The following is a 23,255-nucleotide window of genomic DNA, read 5'->3' as shown; positions in this document are numbered from 1 at the left end:
TACAAGTTGTTCTTAATTAATGAACCCGGCATATTAAGGTTTTCCTTTAATGGGAGGATGGAAAAAAGGCCAAACTCTGGAATAAAACGGTGGCTTTTTAAAAAAATGTATTGCAGAGCGTAGAAAGTGACCTCAGGCGTCAGCGATGGTGACCTCCACCTCCACGCCGGGCTCGATGCTGATGGAGGTGATCTGCTTGACGATCTCGGACGGGCTGTGCAGGTCGATCAGGCGCTTGTGAATGCGCATCTGGTAGCGGTCCCAGGTCTTTGAGCCTTCGCCACAGGGGGTCTTCCTCGTGGTGATGCGCAGAGTCTGGGGGGGGGGGGGGGGGGGGGGGGGGGGGGGGCGGGGAGGGGTAACAGAACTTTTGGAGCTCAGTGTTAAATGAGTCTGCTTCTGCAAGACCCCGCCCCCCATCAATGAGAGTTTCAGCAACATGTTGCCATCAGTGAGACTTCAGCAGCACAACATGCTGCCATGAGCAAGAACTTCAATAGCTTGCTGCCATCACTGAGAGTTTGAGTAGCAAGACGCCATCATAGAATTTTATTTTTTTTGTAACTTCCAGCTGTGACGGAATTTCAGTAACAAGCAGAATTTCAGCGACGCATAAACCTGCTCACACACAGAATTTCAGCGATGCGCAAACACGCTCACACACAGAATTTCAGCGACGCATAAACCCACTCACACACAGAATTTCCACAAAGTCATCTCTGAGATGGTCAACTGCATGCGAGGGGCACGCAGAACACCCCGTGAGCTGACAGCAGGCCCCAGAACTGGCAGAGGAGACCGGGTACCTTGGTGGGCATGCGGACGGGCCCCTTCACCTTCAGGTTCTTCTCTTTGGCCCCCCGAATCAGGTCCGTGCACACTGTAGAACAGGGATCTAAAACTCAGATCCTGGAGGGCTGCAGTGTCTCCTGTTTTTTGGAGCTCATCAGCAGAGGAGGAAAAATCCAGATTCAGAAAGTAAAAGAGCTTCCCAGTATTTTGTCCCACTCACCGGGATTTGCTAACTACCACAATTCTTCAGACAGGAGGTGTAACTACTTATGGGTGGAAGAAACACATGGCAGGACTCTTATTTTCTGACCCCTGAAGTTTCCACCTCTGTTCATCAGAACTTAAGTGACTAAGTGATTGATTGGCTGACCTAAATTGGCAGCTGTCTGACTTGAAACCACAGTAACCAGCATGCACTGTGGCTCTACCAGGACTGGAATTTCAGATCCCTCCTGCAGCTACTGATGGAGCTTCATAAAACCAAAAATAGGTTCCCAGATTTGAACCAATCGTTGAGTTTTACGGCAAAATGTGGAGAGCAAAACCTTGGTCACCGACAGACATGGGTGTAATGTAACCTTGCTCCTATACACTAAGCTCAAGTTCAGTGGAGAAAAATGTATTTGACCTTTAACTGTAAAATTAAAACCGTATCCATGGCTCAGAATAGCGTATAGATGAATCACAGGTCATCATTTTAAAAAATCATCCTCCCAGGAAAGTCAGTTGTGTTACATGTGTGCATCAAAATACTGAATAGCTTCTAAAAAACAGTCCCCTTAGTTCAAGGACAAACATATCACCTTTCTCCAGTGACTTGACGTTGCGGCTGGTCAGTGTGATCCTGATGCGGTGGATTGCGACCTCAGCCTCTACGGGTGCTTTCCCGGTGTCTTTAAAGGCCTGCAAATTTGGTATAACAACATTTACCATCCTGACACTACAAATACATATGTCAAGCTTGGTACTACAGCTACATTGTCCCGTAAACTCGACGGTTCATTTGTGAATTGTGAGCAATGTCGCCGACACAAGACGGTAAATGTTTAATCACAAATAACTTTTTAGCCATGAATTGGCTGTATTGGTGCGTTTCCCCACATTCAAATTGCGTCTTATTCTAGCTACAGTGATTACATTAACGTCAATACGATAACGCTCTCAAACTGGGATGTATGGATATTACATTACAGGCATTTAGCAGACATTGCTCAAGGGTATAACAGCAGGGTCCTACCCGGGAATCAGACCTGTGACCTTGCTACAAGAGCAGCTCCTTACAGATTATACACTGCCACCCACTAAACGTCAGAGACAAGCTACTTGGCTAACTAATGGAAAAGTTCACCGATTTAAAGTTTGATGGCTTAGTCCGGGACATGAGACAGGCAGCTAGACAAACCTCCTCGTCGGTGTGTCGTGGGAGGTATTGACGGAAATCGCGTCCTTCCGTGGCCATGTAAATGCATTTGTTACATCGATAACTAGCTGCCAACCTTGGCTACATAGCTAGCTTGTCAGATCAGCGTGCACGTGCGGGGATATTTGTGTTAGCAAACTGACATAAACAATCATCAAATGTTATTGTTATTTTATTCTTACCATGTTTCAAATGTCCCTGACCGACTTATTCGTTTGAAATGAACTCGAACAGCGGTGAGTCAGGAATCGGACACAAATCTCATACACAATAGGCTTCTCCTAAAGACGGGTTAAACCTACTCTACGGTATTTATTGACCTCATCCGGGGACTGTCTCGGGACCGAAATAACGGTGTTGTGTTGCAACGAGCAAGTTCAGTAGACGCAAGTTGTCGTAAAGTGGAAATTTGTTGCTGAAAGTCGCCGGTGTACCAGGTGATTTCTAGACATTACATAGTAGTTTTCGGCATGTTTTCAGAACACTGAAAACATATGCATGCTTGTCTTCACGAAATGGAAGAATCATGAGACGTTTTTTTTATTCAAACCGTTATATTTCATAATTTCACCAGCTTTACAAATATGACAACATATTTCCGTAGGTTTATTAGTACATATACTGTACGGTATGTTACAAACCCGAAATGTATTCTATGATTAACGTGAGAAACGGTTGCAACGTAAAAGGATGTGTATACTGCAGGGTTTTAGCTAGGAAGAAAATTAAGAACTGGTTGATCCCGCTTACCTGCGACTTCCCCGGACAGTCCTGCTCCCCCCCTTAGATGAATAGCTCACGCTGGTTATTGTTAGGTTATTTTTAAAATACCAAGTCAGTCCCAACGTCCCGTGAAAGTGCTATTTGGTGTGCCGTCGGTGCGATAAAAAAGAACACGAAAAGGGGATAGCTTTATATGCTTCGGCGGCTATGTGGCGTTGTTACGGGCATGAAGATAAACTAAAAAAACGGCCGTTTTCTGCTCCAGCGCACACCGGAGCTCTTCTTGACTTCGGGGCCCCCCACGATGAGGCAAACTAAAAAAAATAATAATAAAAACGCCACCAACACTGCGTCTTCCAGCAGAACTTGCACAAGTTTTAAAAACCCCTTTGCATTAGTCCACCATTACACCTGTCTTCCACACCCCCATGTGCAATTCCCTGTGTTCATAAATAAATCACATGGGCGTTCATGGGCTTGATGTCACTTGAGGCCACCAACCAATCATGAAAGAAATGGAAACTTTATATGTTTGTGCGCCCGAATGTCTCATGTACTTTAAACAGGTATAATTGTTTTTCTTTTTAAACCATTACTTCTTTCTTTACGATTTTGCCAGTTGTATTGCCAAAATTTTAGTGCACATAACTGCAACTGGGGATAGAGACAACTAGTAAATTAAATTGTATTACATTGGGATGTAATCACTTCGTAATCACAGTTTTTCATAAGGAATACCACATACCTGCAGCACCGTGAGTTCCATATGAATATACATAATTAATTATTCTAATTGATCACTCAATTTTGCCTAAAACTGGAGCACTGACCACATACTGTATAAAAGGCACTGACACGTGGACTGTAATACTGAAGCTGAAAAAAACTGGCAGTTCACATTAAGGTCAATGAAGGCCCATTCCTATGAAATCTTCACTCAGGATGGATGAATTTCAGGAGGAACGTAGCTAGCTCGGTTGAACAAGGAACACCGAAAGCACAGATAGACTACAGCCATCTCTTGTGAAATAAGTTCGTGTTTTTCATTGTATTTTGTTAAATGTTCTGTGACACACGAATGCTCTATAGAAATGCGCAGTAGACTATAGATGTTAGACAAGTGATCTAACGTTAACGTTACTTACATATGCCACACGATACATAACATTTTCTAACATCAGAATGGCAGATAAAAACCAGAAGCAAACAAACGCGTTTGTCATACTCGGGTACAGTAAAGTTAATCGATGATCAGCACAAGAGTTGGAGTAACTGCCATGAAACTCTCGAGCGTAGACGTATGCGATTTTCATGTAGCTGTTGAAAAGCGATTTAGCTTAGCTAGTCTAGCTAATAACTAAAGTTAGGTTGCTAACTTCCATGCTGTGTTGCAGTCGGTAGATGGCGATACACTGAGCGCTCTGCCATTCAGCACATCAAATCAACCAACTAGCCACCTGGATCTCAGGTACTTCTGATTTAGACGCGCCAGCCTAAAACTAGATATTGCTATCAAAGTGAAACAAGCCCTTCCTCGACTGATCAACTTTACATTTTTAAAATTTACCATGATCTAGATCTAAATTAAGGTCAGAAGCCTACAGACTGTTCCTGCACCGCGCGCGTGAGAAACTACATCCCACAATCCACATGAAACCAATCCTAAAGGCCGAGTGGCCGTTGGCGTACTCTGCAGTGAATGAAAGAATAACAGCTTTCTGTTTAAATTAGCCAATGAGAGAGGTGGCTGTCCCTCCGATTGTGAACCGCAGGAGCGCAGCGTAGCTGGTTAGCTAACGGAAAACGGATCTGCCGCCTCTCCGTCGTCGCAACTAATGTTAACATTAGCTAACGTGTGACTGTAAATAGTCTCCAACACGATACATATTTGACCCCGAAATAACTCAATATAAGAGTTATACGTACACATATTCATATTTTCTTGTTTTGAATAATTAATCTTCAGTATGGTAAGTGTAATGTGGGTGCTTGGATAGTCACTTTTCAGGTTAGGCCCGTTGGCTAGTAGGTACGGTTATGCTATCAAGCTAGTGGCCATTAATGACATGTGATTTCAGTTGCCAAAATTAGCTTGTATCTTGTTAGCTATGTCAAGCATTTGCAAATAACCAGTTAGTATAAAAATCACCGTTGATTTTTATTCGTCTGAGTAGCTATTGGATTGGCTTTACATATTAAAGGAGTACCATGGTGGTTGAACGTGACACTTCCCAGTTGTCTTCAGGCAACAACAAAACAAATGTGCATAATTTTTTTATTCTTCAGTCATTTCAATGTACTTTAAAACGTATTTTTCTAAGCCTAAATTTCCCACTATAAAAATTCACCCGAACCGTCTGGGCGTGGTAATGAGAACTGTCAGTTAGCTATGATTGACAGACCGTGCCCGGTTACCATAGCTACCCCCATGATACGCGCTCTCTTTGGGAGACTGAATTTTCACTAGCTAGCTAGCTTAGTAGTATATCAAGTATCGATAGATAGCTAAGGTAAGAACGTTGACTTATATCCAGTTATAATTTTTGCTATCTAGCTAGCCAAGTTAAGATGAAAGCACAACTATAACGTCCTCATAAAAGCAAACTAGCAAGCTAACGTTATCGATAGCATTGCCTTATGAAAGCAAACCTCCTAGCTAGCTAACGTTAGCTAGCTAGCTAAATGAATATAACCAGAAATAATCTAAAGGCACTCTAATTTAAGTGAACCTAACGTTAGTCAAATATTTGCATTGTCTGAACAGCAGGACGGTGTGTCCTGTCAGATTTCTTTACGGGGCGTGGAAATAGGAGTGGTTACTGTATTCGTGACGTAGAAAAATGACAACTTTCTCAACCGGTTGAAAATAGGATGATGAATTTAAAACGCATATTTCTCTAAAAATACAGAACGGACATATTTAATACTTTGCTCATTGTGTTTCTTCAATGCCTCTTGTGCAAATAGCACATAAAACCGAGAAAGTGTGAAAATCACCATGGTACTCCTTTAACGTTCGCCTGATGGAAGAATTCTGTGCACTCAAACCACTTGCAAAAAAGCTATTTAGGTTTTGAATTGAAAATGGCTTAGCTCGGTAGATAATTTGTATCGCATTTTTATTCTAGTTTAATGCATCAGTCAAATTTCGGATTATACCTTAAAACAAACAGTTCTTTAATATTTATGATATAATACGTTTGTATGAATTTATGAAAACTGCCACTGTCATTCAAATAACAGAAATCGCACGTATCCTCGAAACTGGCTGAAACCGGTCTAGCTGGCCCGCAAAGAAGGCTGATTAAAATGTCCACCTTAGCTAAAGCATAGGTTAACATGGTTTTCAAATAATTTATTTGGTCAAGCAAAATTTTGCTCTCCAGGTCGCTCCCTGGCGGAATAACGCAATGTATTTTGCAGAGATGCGAACTAGCTAATTATTTGTGAAAACTGACAAATGGTTTGGGGGTAGTGGCTGGATTGGATTTGTACATTCTACTTTATATCACTAACTAATACAGCATTACTGCTGCACACACACGAATGTAAAACTGAATTAATTGACGACGCTCCAGTGTCGAAAAGGTTTACAGAAAAAGTTTTATGAAATTCAACCTTCATTTGACCCATTGTGTGTGGGATGGTTAGGTTGGTCTGAAAGCACTGTAAGTGAACTGCTAAAGGTAGTGCGTAATATTTGGTTTTCACAGAGCTGTATGAAGCATAATGATATTCATAGTAAACAATTCAAGATGGTTATTAGAGAACGGTCAAAGTGCTGAGATGTTGATATTCCAGAATGTTTTATCTGAACGCATGCAATGTGTAAGGCAACGTTTCATATTATGTATTTTCAGTGCTTTTTGACATCCGATTTCAGGTTACGTAAGCCCACCCAAAAATAATCTGATCACAAGCAGCAGTAAAAAGCATTCATTTGAAAATATTTTATTTCAAGGCAATAGGAAGATTTGACATCCACTCTCCTTGCAGCGTGAGTGTATCTCCATCCACGTGGGTCAAGCTGGCGTCCAGATTGGCAATGCATGCTGGGAGCTGTACTGCCTGGAGCATGGCATCCAGCCAGACGGGCAGATGCCCAGCGATAAGACCATCGGGGGAGGGGACGACTCCTTCAACACCTTCTTCAGCGAGACGGGCGCGGGCAAGCACGTCCCCAGGGCTGTGTTTGTGGATCTGGAGCCCACTGTCATCGGTAAGCCTGGTGTTCCTGGAGCCAGATCAGCACTGTGCTGTCAACACTGCACACTCTCAACACTGCGCACTCAACACTGTGCTCTCAACACTGCACACTCTCAACACTGCGCACTCAACACTGTACACTCTCAACACTGCGCACTCAACACTGCACACTCTCAACACTGCGCACTCAACACTGCACACTCAACACTGCACATTCAACACTGCACTCTCAACACTGCACACTCAACACTGTGCTCTCAACACTGCACACTCAACACTGCTCTCAACACTACACACTCAACACTGCACATTCAACACTGCACTCTCAACACTGCACACTCAACACTGCACTCTCAACACTGCACACTTGAACACTGCGGTCACAATTTTGGTGTGAAGTAGCCCTTTGAGTCTCTGAGCCCTGTGTCTCCTCAGATGAGGTGCGCGCTGGGACCTACCGGCAGCTGTTCCACCCCGAGCAGCTCATCACCGGCAAGGAAGACGCCGCCAATAACTACGCTCGCGGGCACTACACCATCGGCAAGGAGATCATCGACCTGGTGCTGGACAGGATCCGCAAACTGGTGTGTGTCTGAGAACAGTGCTGCAGAAATCACATTAATCACAATAATGGATGTAATAAAATGTTCTCTTTTTGTCAACGCTTGGTAATGTCTCATAGTCGTAGTAAATTTTATTTTGTGTATGCTATAAAGTTTTATTTCTGTGTTCATAACAGTTTGGAATTTTTATTACTGTGTGTAGAAGATCAATTTCATTTTTTCCTTTTCCGTGTTCCTACAGCATTACAACATGTCATTAGACTAGTTAAGTCATTTTGACTTTATAGTACAAACAAATCCTTTGGTGAGCTGAACATTTGGTGAAGAAAATAAAATGAGTTTCATGGTCCCTGCAATGTTAGCTGCAGACGCTGGAGCAGGCTGAACATATACAGATACTGTGAGATGGAGACCAATGGTGGAGTGTTTTGCTCCTCTTACACGTACAGCTCAGATGACATCCAGCTAAACTAGTCCTTTATCTTTCTGTTAACATGCTTTCTTCTAAAATGTTTCACTTTCTGCCCTTTAGTAGAAGTCCCTAAAAACCGTGCATGTATGTGTGAGATGTAATCGAAAAGTGATGAAGGACGTGAGTATGATTTGAGGGGGACCCCTCTCTCTGCAGGCGGACCAGTGCACAGGCCTCCAGGGGTTCCTGGTCTTCCACAGCTTTGGGGGGGGTACCGGGTCCGGCTTCACCTCCCTGCTGATGGAGCGCCTGTCCGTGGACTACGGCAAGAAGTCCAAGCTGGAGTTCTCCATCTACCCGGCTCCCCAGGTGTCCACGGCCGTGGTGGAGCCCTACAACTCCATCCTGACCACGCACACCACCCTGGAGCACTCGGACTGCGCCTTCATGGTGGACAACGAGGCCATCTACGACATCTGCCGCCGGAACCTGGACATCGAGCGCCCCACCTACAGCAACCTCAACCGGCTGATCAGCCAGATCGTGTCCTCCATCACCGCCTCCCTGCGCTTCGACGGGGCGCTCAACGTGGACCTGACCGAGTTCCAGACCAACCTGGTGCCCTACCCCCGCATCCACTTCCCCCTGGCCACCTACGCGCCGGTCATCTCCGCCGAGAAGGCCTACCACGAGCAGCTGACCGTGGCCGAGATCACCAACGCCTGCTTCGAGCCGGCCAATCAGATGGTGAAGTGCGACCCGCGCCACGGCAAGTACATGGCCTGCTGCCTGCTGTACCGCGGCGACGTGGTGCCCAAGGACGTCAACGCCGCCATCGGCACCATCAAGACCAAGCGCACCATCCAGTTTGTGGACTGGTGCCCCACCGGCTTCAAGGTGAGCAATCTGAGAAGTGCTTGGCCTGTGATTGTGGCTTTTCCCTCTCAGCTCCAGTTTAACCCCATCGCTCCCTCTCTCTCTTTTTCTCTCCCTCCCTCCCCCCCTCTCTCTCAGGTGGGCATAAACTACCAGCCGCCCACGGTGGTGCCGGGCGGGGACCTGGCCAAGGTGCAGAGGGCCGTGTGCATGCTGAGCAACACCACGGCTGTGGCCGAGGCCTGGGCCCGCCTGGACCACAAGTTCGACCTGATGTACGCCAAGCGCGCCTTCGTGCACTGGTACGTGGGCGAGGGCATGGAGGAGGGCGAGTTCTCCGAGGCGCGGGAGGACGTGGCCGCCCTGGAGAAGGATTACGAGGAGGTGGGGGCCGACAGCATGGAGGGAGACGAAGAGGGAGAGGAGTACTGAGCGAGGCGGCCCACCGAACGTCCCGGGCGACTGAGACCCACGCTTGACTGCTTCCCCTGCCGCGTTCCGCGTTTAAACCTTCCCCCCTCTGCCCCTCTGTTCCCGCTGTACCGTTTACTGCACTGTTCCTGCCTGTTGCTTCAATAAACGCTGACGTTACTGTAATGAAACCCTTTGCGTTTCTCCCTCTGCTATGTGACTGAAATATGAGATGAATTCTGGACTTTTTGGGATTAGACTAATCACTTTTGACTCATACGTTTTAGGCTCAGAAAGATCTGCCAAATGTTAATTGTTAGTCTGGTTGCTTTGCGGAAAAAGTCACCACATGCACTGGATCCTTAGACTATTCATCCTATATCTAATACATTTAACGGTGTATTATATACATCTTTGACATTAATATTTACAACTTTTTAAAAGTCCTTAAATATGTGAGATTGATTTTTTCATAGGACACACGTGAATTCCTAAAATATAAAAATGATAAATGCCACAATTACCTGCTCATCAGACATGATTGCTATTACACATTTATAAGGAAAACCAGCTTGAAAGAGGAGGGCCAAGCCGTCTGAACCCTGCTAGTAAAGTGGAATGTAGACCAGCAGGGGGAGACAGAGTGCAATACACAGGACTGCAGGTTTGACACCTGTCCCAGAGGGCTGCAGAGTCTGCAGATTTTTGAGCATTCCTTTATCAGCACCATAATGTAGGCCTTGTAAACAAAGTGTACAGACACTAGCAAATCCGTGACTTGAATTATAATCATGATCATCAATGATTTTTGTGTTTAAAAGAGCACAAACACTAAAAAAAAAAAAAAACAGCAAATACTGTGCGCAGGTCTGAGATGTGGCCTGCTGTACACACAGGGCTTCAGTGGTGCACCTTTATTTGAATCCAGCAGGGGGTGCTGTTGGCCCCCTCAAGAACAATCTTGCCTCGCAAAGGTTGGTACTTAAGGTGGGCATTAAAAGGAAACCCATCAAAATGTTAACAGCATCATATAGCTGGTAGGAAATACAATTTTACTACTACAGATACTTTTCCAGAACTCCCTTTATCTTTTTTGTACAAACCATATCATTGGTTATTTGAATGAATTAGTTGGTTTTCAATTTTATTTTTTCCATTTGACAAAACAAGCATACATACACAAGAGTACAACGTACAACTTTTTCCATTGTTATTTTTCTTCATAAAAGCATAAATGGACATTTGTTGAGGCTGTAATCAGTAATGAAAATTATTTCGTTAAAATTACTTCTTTTAAAAAAAGTCAACCAGTGATCAACTTGCTGGACTGTTTTTTTCACCCCCAGTGTTTGAAAAACTGTAAACCTTCAAGATTCAAAAGCAAACAAATTCTGAATCGTCTTCACATTGTTAGTCAGTATGCCACGATAGACACTTCAGTCACTTAACTACAGTCATTCCACTTACAGTGGGCCATTACATAGATCACTTCTCAGAACAGACATTGGCAATAACAGCACAGTCACCACCTTGACCCCCTCTAACCACCGTGTAACACAAGAGGCACTGCGGAAACAAATCAAGTGTGGAAAAACTTTCATTCTTCATCGTTGTTTTGTTTGTTTTTTTTCCACCCCCAAACATTCTGAAGCAGAATGACATTCCCTGTGCAAGTGCTGGTGTATGGAGACGATGCTGAAATAGACCTGGCCATAAATGCAAACAATAAAAGAAAATGTGTTTGAACTTTAAAGGATAAGAAAGCATTTTAACTTTGGAACAGAACTGAAATATATTAATGACCGTCTACCATATACAAACACTTGTTGGATAGAATGTCACTCTGCTCCAAAACATTTGTGGTTTTTAAAAATCCCATAATATTAACAAACATTATTAACCACATGTTTAAACAGAAGGCGAGTAAATCCATGTGTGTGAGTGACTGACACCACAGATATTAGCGTTGAGATTCATTAAAAAAGTTCCCCTTGTGTCGGTACCTTAGCTAAGGAGGAATGCAATCAAAATAATCATTTTAAGAAGTCACACACAGACTCCCCACCAAACAAAAAAAAAAACAAAAACAAATGCTGTGATATTAAACTTATTTGATTCAGTTGACATTAAAAAAAACATTTTTAGCGTGAAAAATGCCTAGTTATACAACAGAAAGACTTGGTAGGGCTATTGGTCATTTGGGGACCTTGTTTCTTATGTTTCTAGTCTACAATGACCAAAAGAACACACACAAAATAAACGGATAAATAAAGTCACACCACAAAAAAAATGAATTTCCTAAAATTCAAACTTTTCTACCTTCTATTACAACCACTGTATTATGACATTACTTCTAGAGGTAGACTTGTATGATCTACATTAAAAATCAGGCACGCATATTTAAATTTGCAACGTGACGCGACGATTCGCCATCCCCATAGCAGATCTTTTTTCGCGGCTTACTGGTCCTTCTTCGCTCGTCCTTTGAAGGCGTCCATGAAATTGCACGCGCCGAAGTAAACGCCCAGCATGACGTTTAATTTTGCCGGCACAATGCTGTGGAGAGAACACCGTAGAGTGAGTGCAGGGCAACGATCGCTTTGACTGTTCTCGGGCGGAACACTTGCCAGTGTAGTCATGGAAACACGTAGCCACAGCAACACAAACTACCGCCGGTTTGTGCGCTGCTCAAGCACCATAGAAACTAGCAAAACATGCAATTCCTTCCACCATTGTTTCAACAGTCAATGGTTCTACCAGTAAAGCAAGGACAAAGACTGTTGGCTGAACAGCTACTTGCAGGATACTGTAGATGTTTATACACCATTTCCAGGGGAACAGGATTTCAGAGACCTTGACCTTTGACCACTAAAATCTAATCAGTTCATCCTTGAGTCGAAGTGGACGTTTGTGCCAAATTTGAAGAAATTCCCTCAAAGCGTTCCTGAGATATCGCGTTCACGAGAATCAGGACGGACGGACGGACGGACGGACAACCCGAAAACATGACACCCCGATGGCAGTGCAGTCGCGAAGGCATAAAAAAGCAGTTAAGGAGGATGCATTCAGACATCAGCACAGTGCACAGCCTGAAGAAAGAGCAGCTCTGCCCAGGCCTGATTCGGCAGCAGTGTGGGATGAAAGCACTGAACAAAAAGGGCGGAATTTGCATTTACAATAAAGACCATTCTGGGTTTCAAAGCCAGATGCACACACTCAATCAGGGCCATATACTTGCTTATCAAATCACCACCCACACACAACGGACACATGTATTATCTGAAGATTGGCGTGGTCTCCAAAGAGAAAACGTACCCTCAGCACAAACTGAATTAAGGATCCTCCACATGTATACTAGAAAACGCAGGGGCAGTGAATCGTTTGATGAAGGTGCCGACAATGAGAATTATTTATTTATGCCAAGAAATGATCTTAAAGGATATTAACACCTTTGTTGAGGGGGAAAAAGAAACGGCATTACCGTTTCAAATGGCAATGTCGCGTATAGTTTTTATTACTCTATATACAAGATAAACAGCGATGAGCAAAGAGTGTAAATGTAACCCAGATTTACAGCTCTGGAAAGCTCATGCAAGTCTGTGCCAGTGGTTACGGAAAAGGGCGTACAAGAGGGCTGATCCATTGCAGGACTTTGCAAAAAATTTAATAAAAATAAATGATAAAAACAAAACACTCACGCCAGTGCAATAAAAAAAGGGAACCACCATTGCTTACAGCAGTTGGCAAAACTAAACCATCAAGTACTAGTCTGAACAAAAAAAAAAAAAAAAAAAAAAACCAGGACTGGACTTGTGCAGTAGGTTCTAAAAAATACCCAAAGGATGCGACATGGAGCACTCGTTCTGTGATGAAAGGAATCCGCTTATTGAGCAGCTGAACCCGTTAGAGTAGCGACTGCACACCGCTCAACAGGGAGCCCAGGCTCTGGACACTCATAGCAGACGGTCACAGAACCCAGAACACTTCAGTCACTGCACCTCTGACAATGAGGACGCTGCTGCTGCGGAAGGGACCATCGCCGTGGCAACCCAGTTTCGTCCGTCAGCGATGGCACCGTATCGAGTGATAGTGAAGTTGGAAAGTTGGATAGTGAAGTGAATCATTGTATATTTAATAAATTAGAAACTATACTAACTTAAATTAAGATCCACAAAATGGTTTGTTGAAGTCAGTTTTGCCTATAGATAATTTTAAACTACCAAGCTGCCATACCTCTTATTGCTAACTGGTTTACCCCACCTCCCAGGCACCCACCTCCCCTCTGGCCCAGACAGGGCTGGTTTTGCAGTTGAGTTGATTGCACCATGTGACTGAGACATGGTCTCATAAAAACGAATGTCGACTCGACTTTGCAGCCACTTTGTTAGTTTATAGATCTCGTTAAAAATACCATTATGGGCTGGGTGCCTCATTCTGTCTTTATAACCACTTGTGAAATGGCTGAAACTGCTACAAACGCTAATTAAAACTGCCATTGTTAATTTTTTACCCTTTGACAAATGTTTCTCCTAGGGTGCCCTGCACCCTCTTAATCCAAGGCTCGAAAATTGAAAATGGAATCCACATCTGATCAACTCTGTGTGCAAAATAAAAATTTAAAAAAAAAAAAAAAAAAAAAAAAAAAAACATGGTGATTTCAGAATGAAAGTATAACAGCCACAGATGTTGTGGCTGCTTCACCGGTAAATCACTTCTGACAGTGAAACAAAGGGACTCTACAGTCTGCACTCAGAGCAAAGGCAGGCAGGACTGGCCTGAACTCTGAAACAGGCCGGGACCCGTGGAAACAGGCCAGTTCCCATGGAAACAGGCCAGTTCCTACAGCTAGCATTTCACCAGCTCCAACACGTGCCTTTCAGATGCTGCTTGTGTGTCACACGGACATGCAGTTAGAGGTAGACGGAGAAAAATAAATTGTCATCTAGACGGGGAAAAATGTATTCAAAATAACTGCAGTAATCTTACGATCGGTCTCTCTACCCTGTCGATCAGTGTCAAGTGATACAACTTTACAATTCACCAGCAAGACAGTGACAGAGAGGCAACTCAAATTTATTTGCAAAACATACAAAACATTATTATTATTAATCCCTCCCCTCCCCCCATCAAGTTCACAACACACCCTAGTGCAACCCATCCACCAGCAAAATGTGTCATGCTGTTCAAATTCACAGAGTCTGCAGACACAGCTGCTCTAGCACAGAGAAACGGACAGGCACATGCAGAGTAAGAGTCTCTCGCTCAGACACGCGCTTCCTGTGGCAGTGCCCGCGCTCAGCCAGTATGAGGTCATCAGTCCATTTCCATAGCGACTCAGTGCTGCTTGTCACTGTCAGCTAGGCTCTCAAACGCACCCAGGTAATTTCCCACCAGCACCCCCTGCCTCCAATCCAAGGTACTACAGGAACAGAACCAGCTCAGAGTTAGCTGTACGCACTGTAGCTCTCCGCATTCTAAAAATCAATTAAATTCTAATTTTATTTTTAAAAATATTTTTATTTCTTGCGCTATGCTCCCAATTGCTCCTCCACACATATCTGTTCCCTACAACCCCAACTGCCCGTTTCCACAACAACAGACCTGCTGACTCGAGCTCCAAATCAGAGGTGGTAAATTTAGGATTAGAAAGTAAAAGTCCTCCCCAGTATTTTGTTCCGGTCACTCGGATTCGCTAAATTAGCGCAATTCTTCAGCCAGGATGTAGAACTAATTAAACAAAATCAGCTGGCTGAGTTCATGGGTGGCAGAAACACCTGGCAGGACTTTTACTTTGACCCCCGGACTTTCCACTTCCAGCCATGCACTCAACCGTTAGATTCTGGCTGTTAAAAGAAGCGCCTTTCCTCCTCAGTCCCCCACCCCCCATGACCCCAAGGTGAGATGGCTGGGGGGGGGGGGGGGGGGGGGGGTTAATGGGGTTCAAACGCAGAGCACGTGAGGACAAGCAGAGGCTGACTGCAGGATCAGCCACAGGATGTGCAGAACGCTTGACTCATCTGGATAATGCTGCCAAAACATTTGCATTTTTCCCCCCTCTCGTCTCTGGTTACAAACAAACACAGTACAACTCCTGCATTGTCAAATAGCCCCCTGGTTAGGCTCACTGCATTACCAAAAGTCTGGACACACCACCATCCCCCCCCCCCCCCCCCCCCCATGATTTGGGCTAGGCCCCTTAATTCCAGCGAAGGACAACCTTAATGCTATAGCATACAATTACATTCTAGAAGATTCTGTGCTTTCCCAGTAGTTTCTTGTTTCAGCATGACAATTCCCCAGGCACACAGGAAGGTCCATATACAAATGGTTGTCGAGAACAGTGTGGAAGAACTTGACTGACCCGCACAGAGCGCTGACCTCAACCCCATCCAACACCTTTGGGATCAGTTGGAAAGCCAACTGTGAGCCAGGCCTAATCGTCCAATCAGTGCTCGACCTCACTAATGCTCTTCTGGCTGAACAGAAGCAAATCTCTGCAGCAATGCCCCAACATCTAGTATAAAGCCTTCCCAGAAGAGTGGAGGTTCTTATAGCAGCAAAGGGTGGACCAACTCCATATTAATGCCCATAATTTTGTAGGATGTCAGGTGTCCACATACACTACATGGTCAAAAGTATCTTGCTCATGAGCGTAACTGCAGTGCACAGAGAGCACAGGGGCGGTTTTGGGCAGGTGCAGGATACGGTCCAGGCACTCGGTGGCTGTTGTGTCCGATCCCTCAAACTGCTGTAGTCCTCCTCCCCCCCCCCACCCTCCTTTGGGAGGGCCTGAGCACACGCCAGACCCCCTCTGGAGGGCTGCTATTGGTCACTCGACCAGTATACTGGCCAACACTGTTCCAAAGTCCCAAACGCTTAACCTCCTGTGGCACTATACCAAGCTGAACTTACTTCACTTTGACCTTTGACAGGGTTTCACAGCAAAGATGAAAGGTGTAGGTTAAGAAAAGAGAATAAAAACTCACTTTTTCAAGCCCATCAGGAAGTAGAGGCTTCTGGGGAGGAGGAGGTAGGCCTGGTTGGTCAGAACGGCGTCCACAATCCTCTTCGCTACGTAGTCCGGGTCCAGGATGGGAAGCACACTGGGCCACCTGGACAGCAAGAGGGAAACGAGGACAGACCGTGAGTGCCAACAGCTCCCCCTGGTGGAGGATCTGCAGCTGGCGAAATGCAAGGGAGTTACAAGCCAGATCCACAAGCTGCTTTTCATCACATATCCATCCATGAGAAAGAAAGGGGGAAGGGGGAAAAGAAAAAAAACAAAAAGCCAAAGACGAGGTGCAAGCCTGGAACAGTATCTGCTCAGAGGACGACGTTCAGAGTCAGCAACCCGTAACGAAAAGGTGTTCAGCTGAACTGGGCATAGACCACTCAGCTAAACAGCGTGTGGAAATGGGAGGGGGGGAGGGAGGGGGAGGGGAAAACTGAAAACACGATTGGGGGGGGAAAGAAAAAGGCCATAATTGGAGAAGCAAAATAATTGGGGAAAGCAAACGCATACACGCTTCAGGAACAGCTGAGAGTAGTTCTGCCCGCTTTTAGTTCCTACAACCCGGTGGAAAGGGGGGCTCCTGAAATTCCTGTGCCCTGACCTGAAGGCCTCCTCCCACCCCTACATGCCCCAGAGGAATTCAGAAACCCAAAATACCCCGCCCCCCCCAATCACATGATCTTATCACGAGCCAGTCCTCTTTCCCCTAACAAAGGACCCCCACCACTCACCGCAGCGTCTCCAAAGGTCGAGCCCTCCGAGGTCGCTGCCTCACACCAGGGCAAAACCGCATTGCATTCCCCCCCCCCCCCCGCCCCAGCTCCGTCTCCACACCCGCCCAGGGACCAACCCAAAAGCGGCGGCGGTGTTAAATTAGATCGACCCAGCAAGAGCGGAGCTCGTCTCTCACAATCTGCTTCCACCGGAAGGTGCCAGACAGACCGACCGCTAGGAGCGCTGAGGATGCGCATCGGCAGACACGATGACTCTTCAGCTTTTATAAAAGAAGGAGTTTGAGGTCACCACCTTACTTTCAGCAGGCTCTCTAATACGGAGTGCCTGGGAAAACTGAAAGGGCTAAAGAAAGGAGGCATTCCGAGTCTTCAGCATCACAACAGAGAGCAGCAGTCAGGACGCAAACCCACAACAAAGGCGAGCACCCTGGTGTCAGAGGGAGGCTGAGGACATACCGCTTCCTGGAGAGAATGGGTTTGAGGACATAATGAAATGCATCACAGCTAGGGCTAGCACAGCTCTGGACAAACGCTCTGAGTCCAGGGTCAGGTCAGCGAAGACGCAGAGCACACCGCAGTTTTCAGTCAGTCATAAAACAGGCTGAATCAGCTACAGTTCACTTACTTAGTCCTACAGCCGTCGAACATCCCCGTGTTCACGAAGTACGGGCAGACGATGGTGGTCTTAACCCCGTCCTTTCCAGTGGACAAGAGCTCCAGAGCCACAGACTCCGCAAATCCAATGGCTGCAAACTTACTGGCACAGTAATCTGAGGAGAGAGAGAGAGAAGCATCGAGTAAACAGGCCAGGCTCCAGTGTGGTGCACTTTCAGAGAGAGACAGAGAGAGGGAGGGAGACCAATAGAGAGACAGAGAGAGGGAGAGAGACAGACAAACAGAGAGAGAGCAACAGACAGCCAGAGACAGACAAACAGAGACAGTGAGAGAGATAGAGAGAGGGAGAGAGACAGATGGAGAGTGAGATCTACACAAAGCGATGGACACACTTGTATAAACAGGGTGTGCATGCGTTTGTGTGCGTGTGTGTGAGCACAACCCAAAGCGCGGAAGAGGACTGGCGCAGGTGTGGTTACCTGCGAGCCCCTTGACGCCGATGAGCCCGGCGGAGCTGGCGATGCTGATCAGGTGGCCGTGGTTGTTCGCAATCATGGGGGGAAGGAAGGCCTTGTATGTCTGGGGGGGGGGGGGGGGGGGGGGAAATAATAAATTCAGCTCGATCTCAGTCAGGTGGCAACGGCATCAGAAACGGGTGCAAATGACCAGAGGCAACGGGTACACAAGGAGGGGCAGGCGCTCAAACAACCAGGCCGAGACGATGCCAAACATAGCACTGCAGTCTATGCATAAAATAAGAGCAACACGCACTCGCAGGGAAACACACTCAGGGCAACTGCCATTTGGCAGTTTGTTTTTTTTTTTTTTTTTTTTTTTTTTTTTAAACCTACATTGAAAATTCTCAAAGCTTCATGTACTGGCAGTGCTTTGTAATTCAAGAACTAAAAGTTCATTCAAAACCCCACATGAATAAATCATAATGACAGGCTGGTAACAGGTTGGGAACAGAGAATTCCTGTTTTTTTGTTTTGTTTCGTGAAAATGGGTTTTGTGCACCTCTAACACCACAACACGTTTATTTCAGGATTAAAAGTGTGATATTTCAGCCCTGCTTTTCCATAACCAAATACCATCAGACCTAACAAGGCCATGGCAGCAAATAATCATGCTCTCAATAACAAAGATCCTAACAAGCAAATATTACATATTTTATTACATCCACACAAGACCCCAGAAACTCAACAATCCAAAGGGCGGTGCAGAGGATGGGTAACTGGGCTGGTAAGTGTGAAAATCTCCTGTTAGGTACCACTGCTAAACCTCAGAGTGTGTGGCACCCAGGCTAAAGATAATGTAAAATAATGTATGATGTTGTAACAAACATGCATGTGATCAATTTGTGTTCCACACACACATTTCCAAAACCTGTGGGGTAAGAATCCTGGGACTTACCCAGAAATGGGACATGGTGTTCACTTCTATGGTTTTCTCAATGAGAGAATCCGGAGCGTCCAAGAACTTCCTGCCCGTCACGATGCCAGCGTTGTTAATGAGAATGCTCACGTCCCCGACGTCCTGCTTCACCTAAAACCAAACGAGCAGGGCAGGGGGTCAAACATGGCCAGTGGCGAAAACCATTAAACCAAAACCCAATCTCTGCGATAGTGCCAAACCCGTTTCACCAAAAACCAAGCAGGGAGAGCCATTTCAAGTCCAGCCAAATGAAAAAAAATTCACCAACGTCAAAGTAAAAATTGCTACCAATCTAACTCGGGAGCCAACATTTTACAGCAAAAATACCATTCCCATACACATTTAAATCATGCCATTCCCATACACATGTAAATCATGCCAGTGTAAAATTCCACTATTCCAGTCTATTCAGAAGAAATAAAAATAACTCTAAAGAAAAAAGACAAAAACAGAAAACCCCAACAGTGCTTGCTGAATAGCCATCAGAAAGGCCTGGGGCAAGGTCAGGAGTCAGGTTGCAGGCCGGGGAGTGCTCTGTTGATATTTCCCTGGTTCAGTGAAGGGTGTTCCCAAGGACAACGCTGGCAAAACAAGCCAGAGCTTCCTTCACATCACAGGCCTTTCAAAATGCCAATAACCCCTCTTCATCCATGCACCTCGACCGGTTTCGACATCTTAAAACACGCTTTTAGGGTTCATGTGAAATCGATGTAGTGTTCCAGGACACCCGTGTGAGCCTGCATACACACACATTATTTCCCTGGCCTCCAGTATCTGTCTGTAGGTGGTAGGACATCATATCACTCAACCGATTCAAAGAGAAATCCTGACTGTCAATCAAGGTGAAATGGACATGGAAGCTGCTTTGGACACTTAAGTTTTGGCCAAACGCACTCCAGAAACTCCCTTTACTGCCAGGAAAGTCATCTTTACAGGAAACCAGCCATGGCCACCATTTTCACTAACGGCCTCTATGCATGCAGTGGTGGGACTCTCTCAAGTCCTGCTGATGCACACCCAAGCTGTAGCATCTGCTTTGCATAGGCAGTATTTGTACATTTTACTGAAAAACCCCTATGTATTTTTTTAAAATCCCTGACGTCTAGGGATAAATCGCTGAGCCAGACAACCCTGAGCCTTCCTCAAACCCAAAATAGACGGAACGAGCCTGCAGGCATCAACATGAACCACTGCGTTCTGCAGCGGAGGGCTGCTCTTCTGATTGGTTCAAGGTAGTCTGTGACTAGCTGCTCCCTGTGGCTCCACCCTTCACTGGAGCTAACGAAACATCACTCAACATTACTTTCCAGCAGCCATAGTGCACACTTAAAAACTATTTAACACGCTGAACTAAATGTGAAGTTGGTGCATGTATTAAGTATTAGGTGTATTTAATACATACATGTATATTTAGTGTGAATATAGTGAATGGATCAAGAAGAACAATGCATCACAATTCAAAATCCACCTCTCCCGCAGCAACCGATGCTTCCATCGCACCTGGGGAGAGTTGAGGCAGGTGACAAATCACGTCGTTACCTGATCGGCCACTCTGTACACCTCCGCCTTGTCGCTGCAATCGCACAGGTATGCGTGGACTCTGGCGGCCCCCTTTTCCCTCGCGAGACGGGCGGTCTCTTTGTTGCCCTCTTGGTTAATGTCCCACAGGACTAACGACACCCCCAGCCCGGCAAATTCCAGCGCCAACAGCCGCCCGATGCCGCTGCCCGCGCCCGTGATCAGCACCACTTCGCCGGTCACGTTCTTCCGCCTCGCGCGGACGAAGAACCTGAAGCACGCCTCCAGTATGAAGTAGACTGAAAGGTACACGAGCTGCAGCGTCTCCAGGAAGAAGTTCATTTTTGCGGACCAGAAAGACCTGAAAGATGGTTTCATTAATAAACAGACAGGAATCACGAGTAACTCAACAGATGCCTTCAGACCAGCTGGGCTAGCCTAATACAGGCCTATTTAGCGACGTTTATGTAAATTCTGTCAGTCTTGATACGCAGTAAAAAACAAACGACCTGGCGTTGTGTTTAAAGGTTGCGCATGACTACTGAATGATGCGTTCCTTAGGCATATCAAATTACTTTACAACCTTAAATGCGTTATAAAGACCCATTTAATATAACCGTATGGCTAAAATGTATGGGCTACGATATTAGCATTTATTTATTTATTTATTTATTTATTTTTACAAAAGTACTGCGCAACTCGGCGGATTCCAGAATGAAATACCTGTTGCTTTATTATTTTTGCCATGTATTCATGTTGTCTTAGTTGGATATTACTAAAGAACGTTTTCTGAGATACAGATTCACCACAGCGATACTGTTTTACACTTGAGAGCTCATGTGGGGGAAAAAAAAAAAAAAAAAACTTACCACAACAAGGTTAGGCTGAGTCTTTGATACGTGTTTAATCGTCCTTCCGAAACGCACGTTGCATCCAGCGAATTCAGCTAAAACGTATCGATGTATTGTATCGGTGCACGCCGGATCAAAGTTTTAAAGGTTTAAAGCAAGTTCAGTCGTCCTAAAACATCACTTTTACAGCTTAGCGTAGACCACGGACAAGGCGAAGCCGCTGTGCATTTATCTAAAATAACATACGTTTTCACTATAAACGCAACCGGGTTTTCCTCACTGTGTTCCTATCGCCGGCAAAGCAAATCTGGACGCGTATTTCCAGACGAGCACCACCACTTACTATAATAGTGTTTAACCACAGAGCTAAATAAGAACTCCAGTCCAATCGCCATGCGTCAATTCGCGCAATGCATTGTGGACCGCGTCAAGGACGTCGCTATAGGTTATCCCATCAATCTTCAGTTTCATGCACCGACCGGCTTCAGGTTATGTCAATTTATGAAAGTTTTTGTGAGTTTGCGCAGTGGAAAGAAAATACGTTCCAAATTGATTTTTTTATTTAATAATGTCTATACGCTCATGACTTCACTGAGCCCAATTGTTGGATTAGGCTACTTGTATATCTCGATGGCGGTAAATCCGGTATACGTTTCAGCGCTATATGGATACCTGCAATGACGTTGCCTCTGCAACAAGCACACCGTTCTCTTACGTTCGAACGTTTCGTCTGCTGAATAAATTCACTCTGAAAGTTTTGAACATTTCTAAATCCCCTGGAGCAAGAGCGGTGGTTATAAACTCCGTCAGTTGATAGCAGTGTGATAAAACATGTGATTATCCGTAGTTTGCTGGGTGCGTAGTGCAATTGCCTGTCATACAGTCCTTATACCTTGTCCTTATAACTTGCTGCATTCAAATGAAATGTTATGTCCCGGTCCGTTTCTGTTTAAAAATGTTTACGTTTTGATTTGGTGCTTTTAAATATGCTCCGTGTAATCCCAGATTATCAGCGAAATGGGTGTGGTAGATACTACCAAAATGAGTCACATACAACTCACACACACACACTGGTATTACTGTAGCTGAGATTTTTTGTCAAGTTATCCCATCATTATATAAATTTAGCTCTCAACTGCTTTCCTCACCTGATGTTGCCTGTGTGAATTTTTGCACTGTAGGCATGCAGTATTATATTTGTACTAAATTTGTAATATAATGAATTTTCATGGCTGTTAAATTTAGATGACAGTGATACACAGTATGTATATGAAAATTAATCATACATAACCAGAGTATAAAACTTTTTTCATTTACCTTTCAGTAGGGATTTTTAAATCAATGTGAGTGTCTCCAGTAATAAAGTTCAGATAAGTCCTTATGTTTTAATTTTTTATCTTGTGAGAAACCGCTCTGACTCACCAAACGGCTGAAGTATCGGAGTGGTGAAGGAGCGCGTGGGTAATGTAGTCTTACCTGGTGCTACTGGAACGGGATTCGTTTAATGATATCTGAATTATCTGACTCCAAAATAGCGTTTTAACCTTTCCTCTGTGCTAATGGTTATGCATAGACAGAGGAGACTGCTTTCTGCCAGTAGTGTGTCTCTGTACGGATCGCTGTCTGTCTTGGTAGACACAAACGTGTCTTTGGCATGTGTAGCCTGCATAGATACAGTTATGTACCCT

General features: G+C 45.0%; 3 protein-coding genes and 1 non-coding gene across 6 annotated transcripts; 1 reads left to right on the top strand and 3 right to left on the bottom strand.

Moving 5' to 3' along the window:
* Window positions 1-9: 9 nt before the first annotated feature.
* Window positions 10-2,551, bottom strand: LOC118234139 (40S ribosomal protein S20-like). Its single transcript, XM_035430515.1, has 4 exons — window positions 2,395-2,551; window positions 1,596-1,695; window positions 807-880; window positions 10-315 (listed from the first exon to the last, which is right to left on the bottom strand). The coding sequence occupies exons 1-4, from the start codon at window positions 2,395-2,397 to the stop codon at window positions 133-135; spliced, it is 360 nt and encodes a 119-aa protein (XP_035286406.1). The 5' UTR covers window positions 2,398-2,551; the 3' UTR covers window positions 10-132.
* LOC118234777 lies at window positions 1,447-1,508 on the bottom strand. Its single transcript, XR_004766721.1, has one exon. It is a non-coding gene; the product is annotated as a small nucleolar RNA U54 (small nucleolar RNA).
* A 2,016-nt stretch (window positions 2,552-4,567) lies between the features above and the next one.
* On the top strand, window positions 4,568-9,594 carry LOC118234135 (tubulin alpha-1C chain). The gene is made up of 5 exons (XM_035430505.1): window positions 4,568-4,905; window positions 6,932-7,154; window positions 7,577-7,725; window positions 8,333-9,013; window positions 9,131-9,594. Exons 1-5 carry the CDS (start codon window positions 4,903-4,905, stop codon window positions 9,422-9,424), a joined length of 1,350 nt encoding a protein of 449 aa, XP_035286396.1. The 5' UTR covers window positions 4,568-4,902; the 3' UTR covers window positions 9,425-9,594.
* A 923-nt stretch (window positions 9,595-10,517) lies between these two features.
* LOC118234138 (epidermal retinol dehydrogenase 2-like) lies at window positions 10,518-21,928 on the bottom strand. 3 transcript variants are annotated; one of them, XM_035430512.1, is made up of 7 exons: window positions 21,586-21,928; window positions 20,738-21,077; window positions 19,178-19,309; window positions 18,244-18,343; window positions 17,775-17,919; window positions 16,390-16,515; window positions 10,518-11,959 (listed from the first exon to the last, which is right to left on the bottom strand). In XM_035430512.1, exons 2-7 carry the CDS (start codon window positions 21,056-21,058, stop codon window positions 11,863-11,865), a joined length of 921 nt encoding a protein of 306 aa, XP_035286403.1. In that variant the 5' UTR covers window positions 21,059-21,077; window positions 21,586-21,928; the 3' UTR covers window positions 10,518-11,862. The 3 variants fall into 3 exon arrangements, with proteins under 3 accessions (XP_035286403.1, XP_035286404.1, XP_035286405.1); XM_035430513.1 differs by having other exon boundaries at window positions 20,738-21,068; XM_035430514.1 differs by lacking the exon at window positions 10,518-11,959 and adding an exon at window positions 14,379-14,822.
* Window positions 21,929-23,255: the final 1,327 nt, after the last annotated feature.

This window comes from Anguilla anguilla, chromosome 8 (assembly GCF_013347855.1).
Source record: "Anguilla anguilla isolate fAngAng1 chromosome 8, fAngAng1.pri, whole genome shotgun sequence".
In the NCBI taxonomy this organism is placed as follows: Eukaryota; Metazoa; Chordata; class Actinopteri; order Anguilliformes; family Anguillidae; genus Anguilla; species Anguilla anguilla.
Note: the sequence above shows the minus strand (reverse complement) of the source record. Positions and strands in the feature narration are given on the sequence as shown.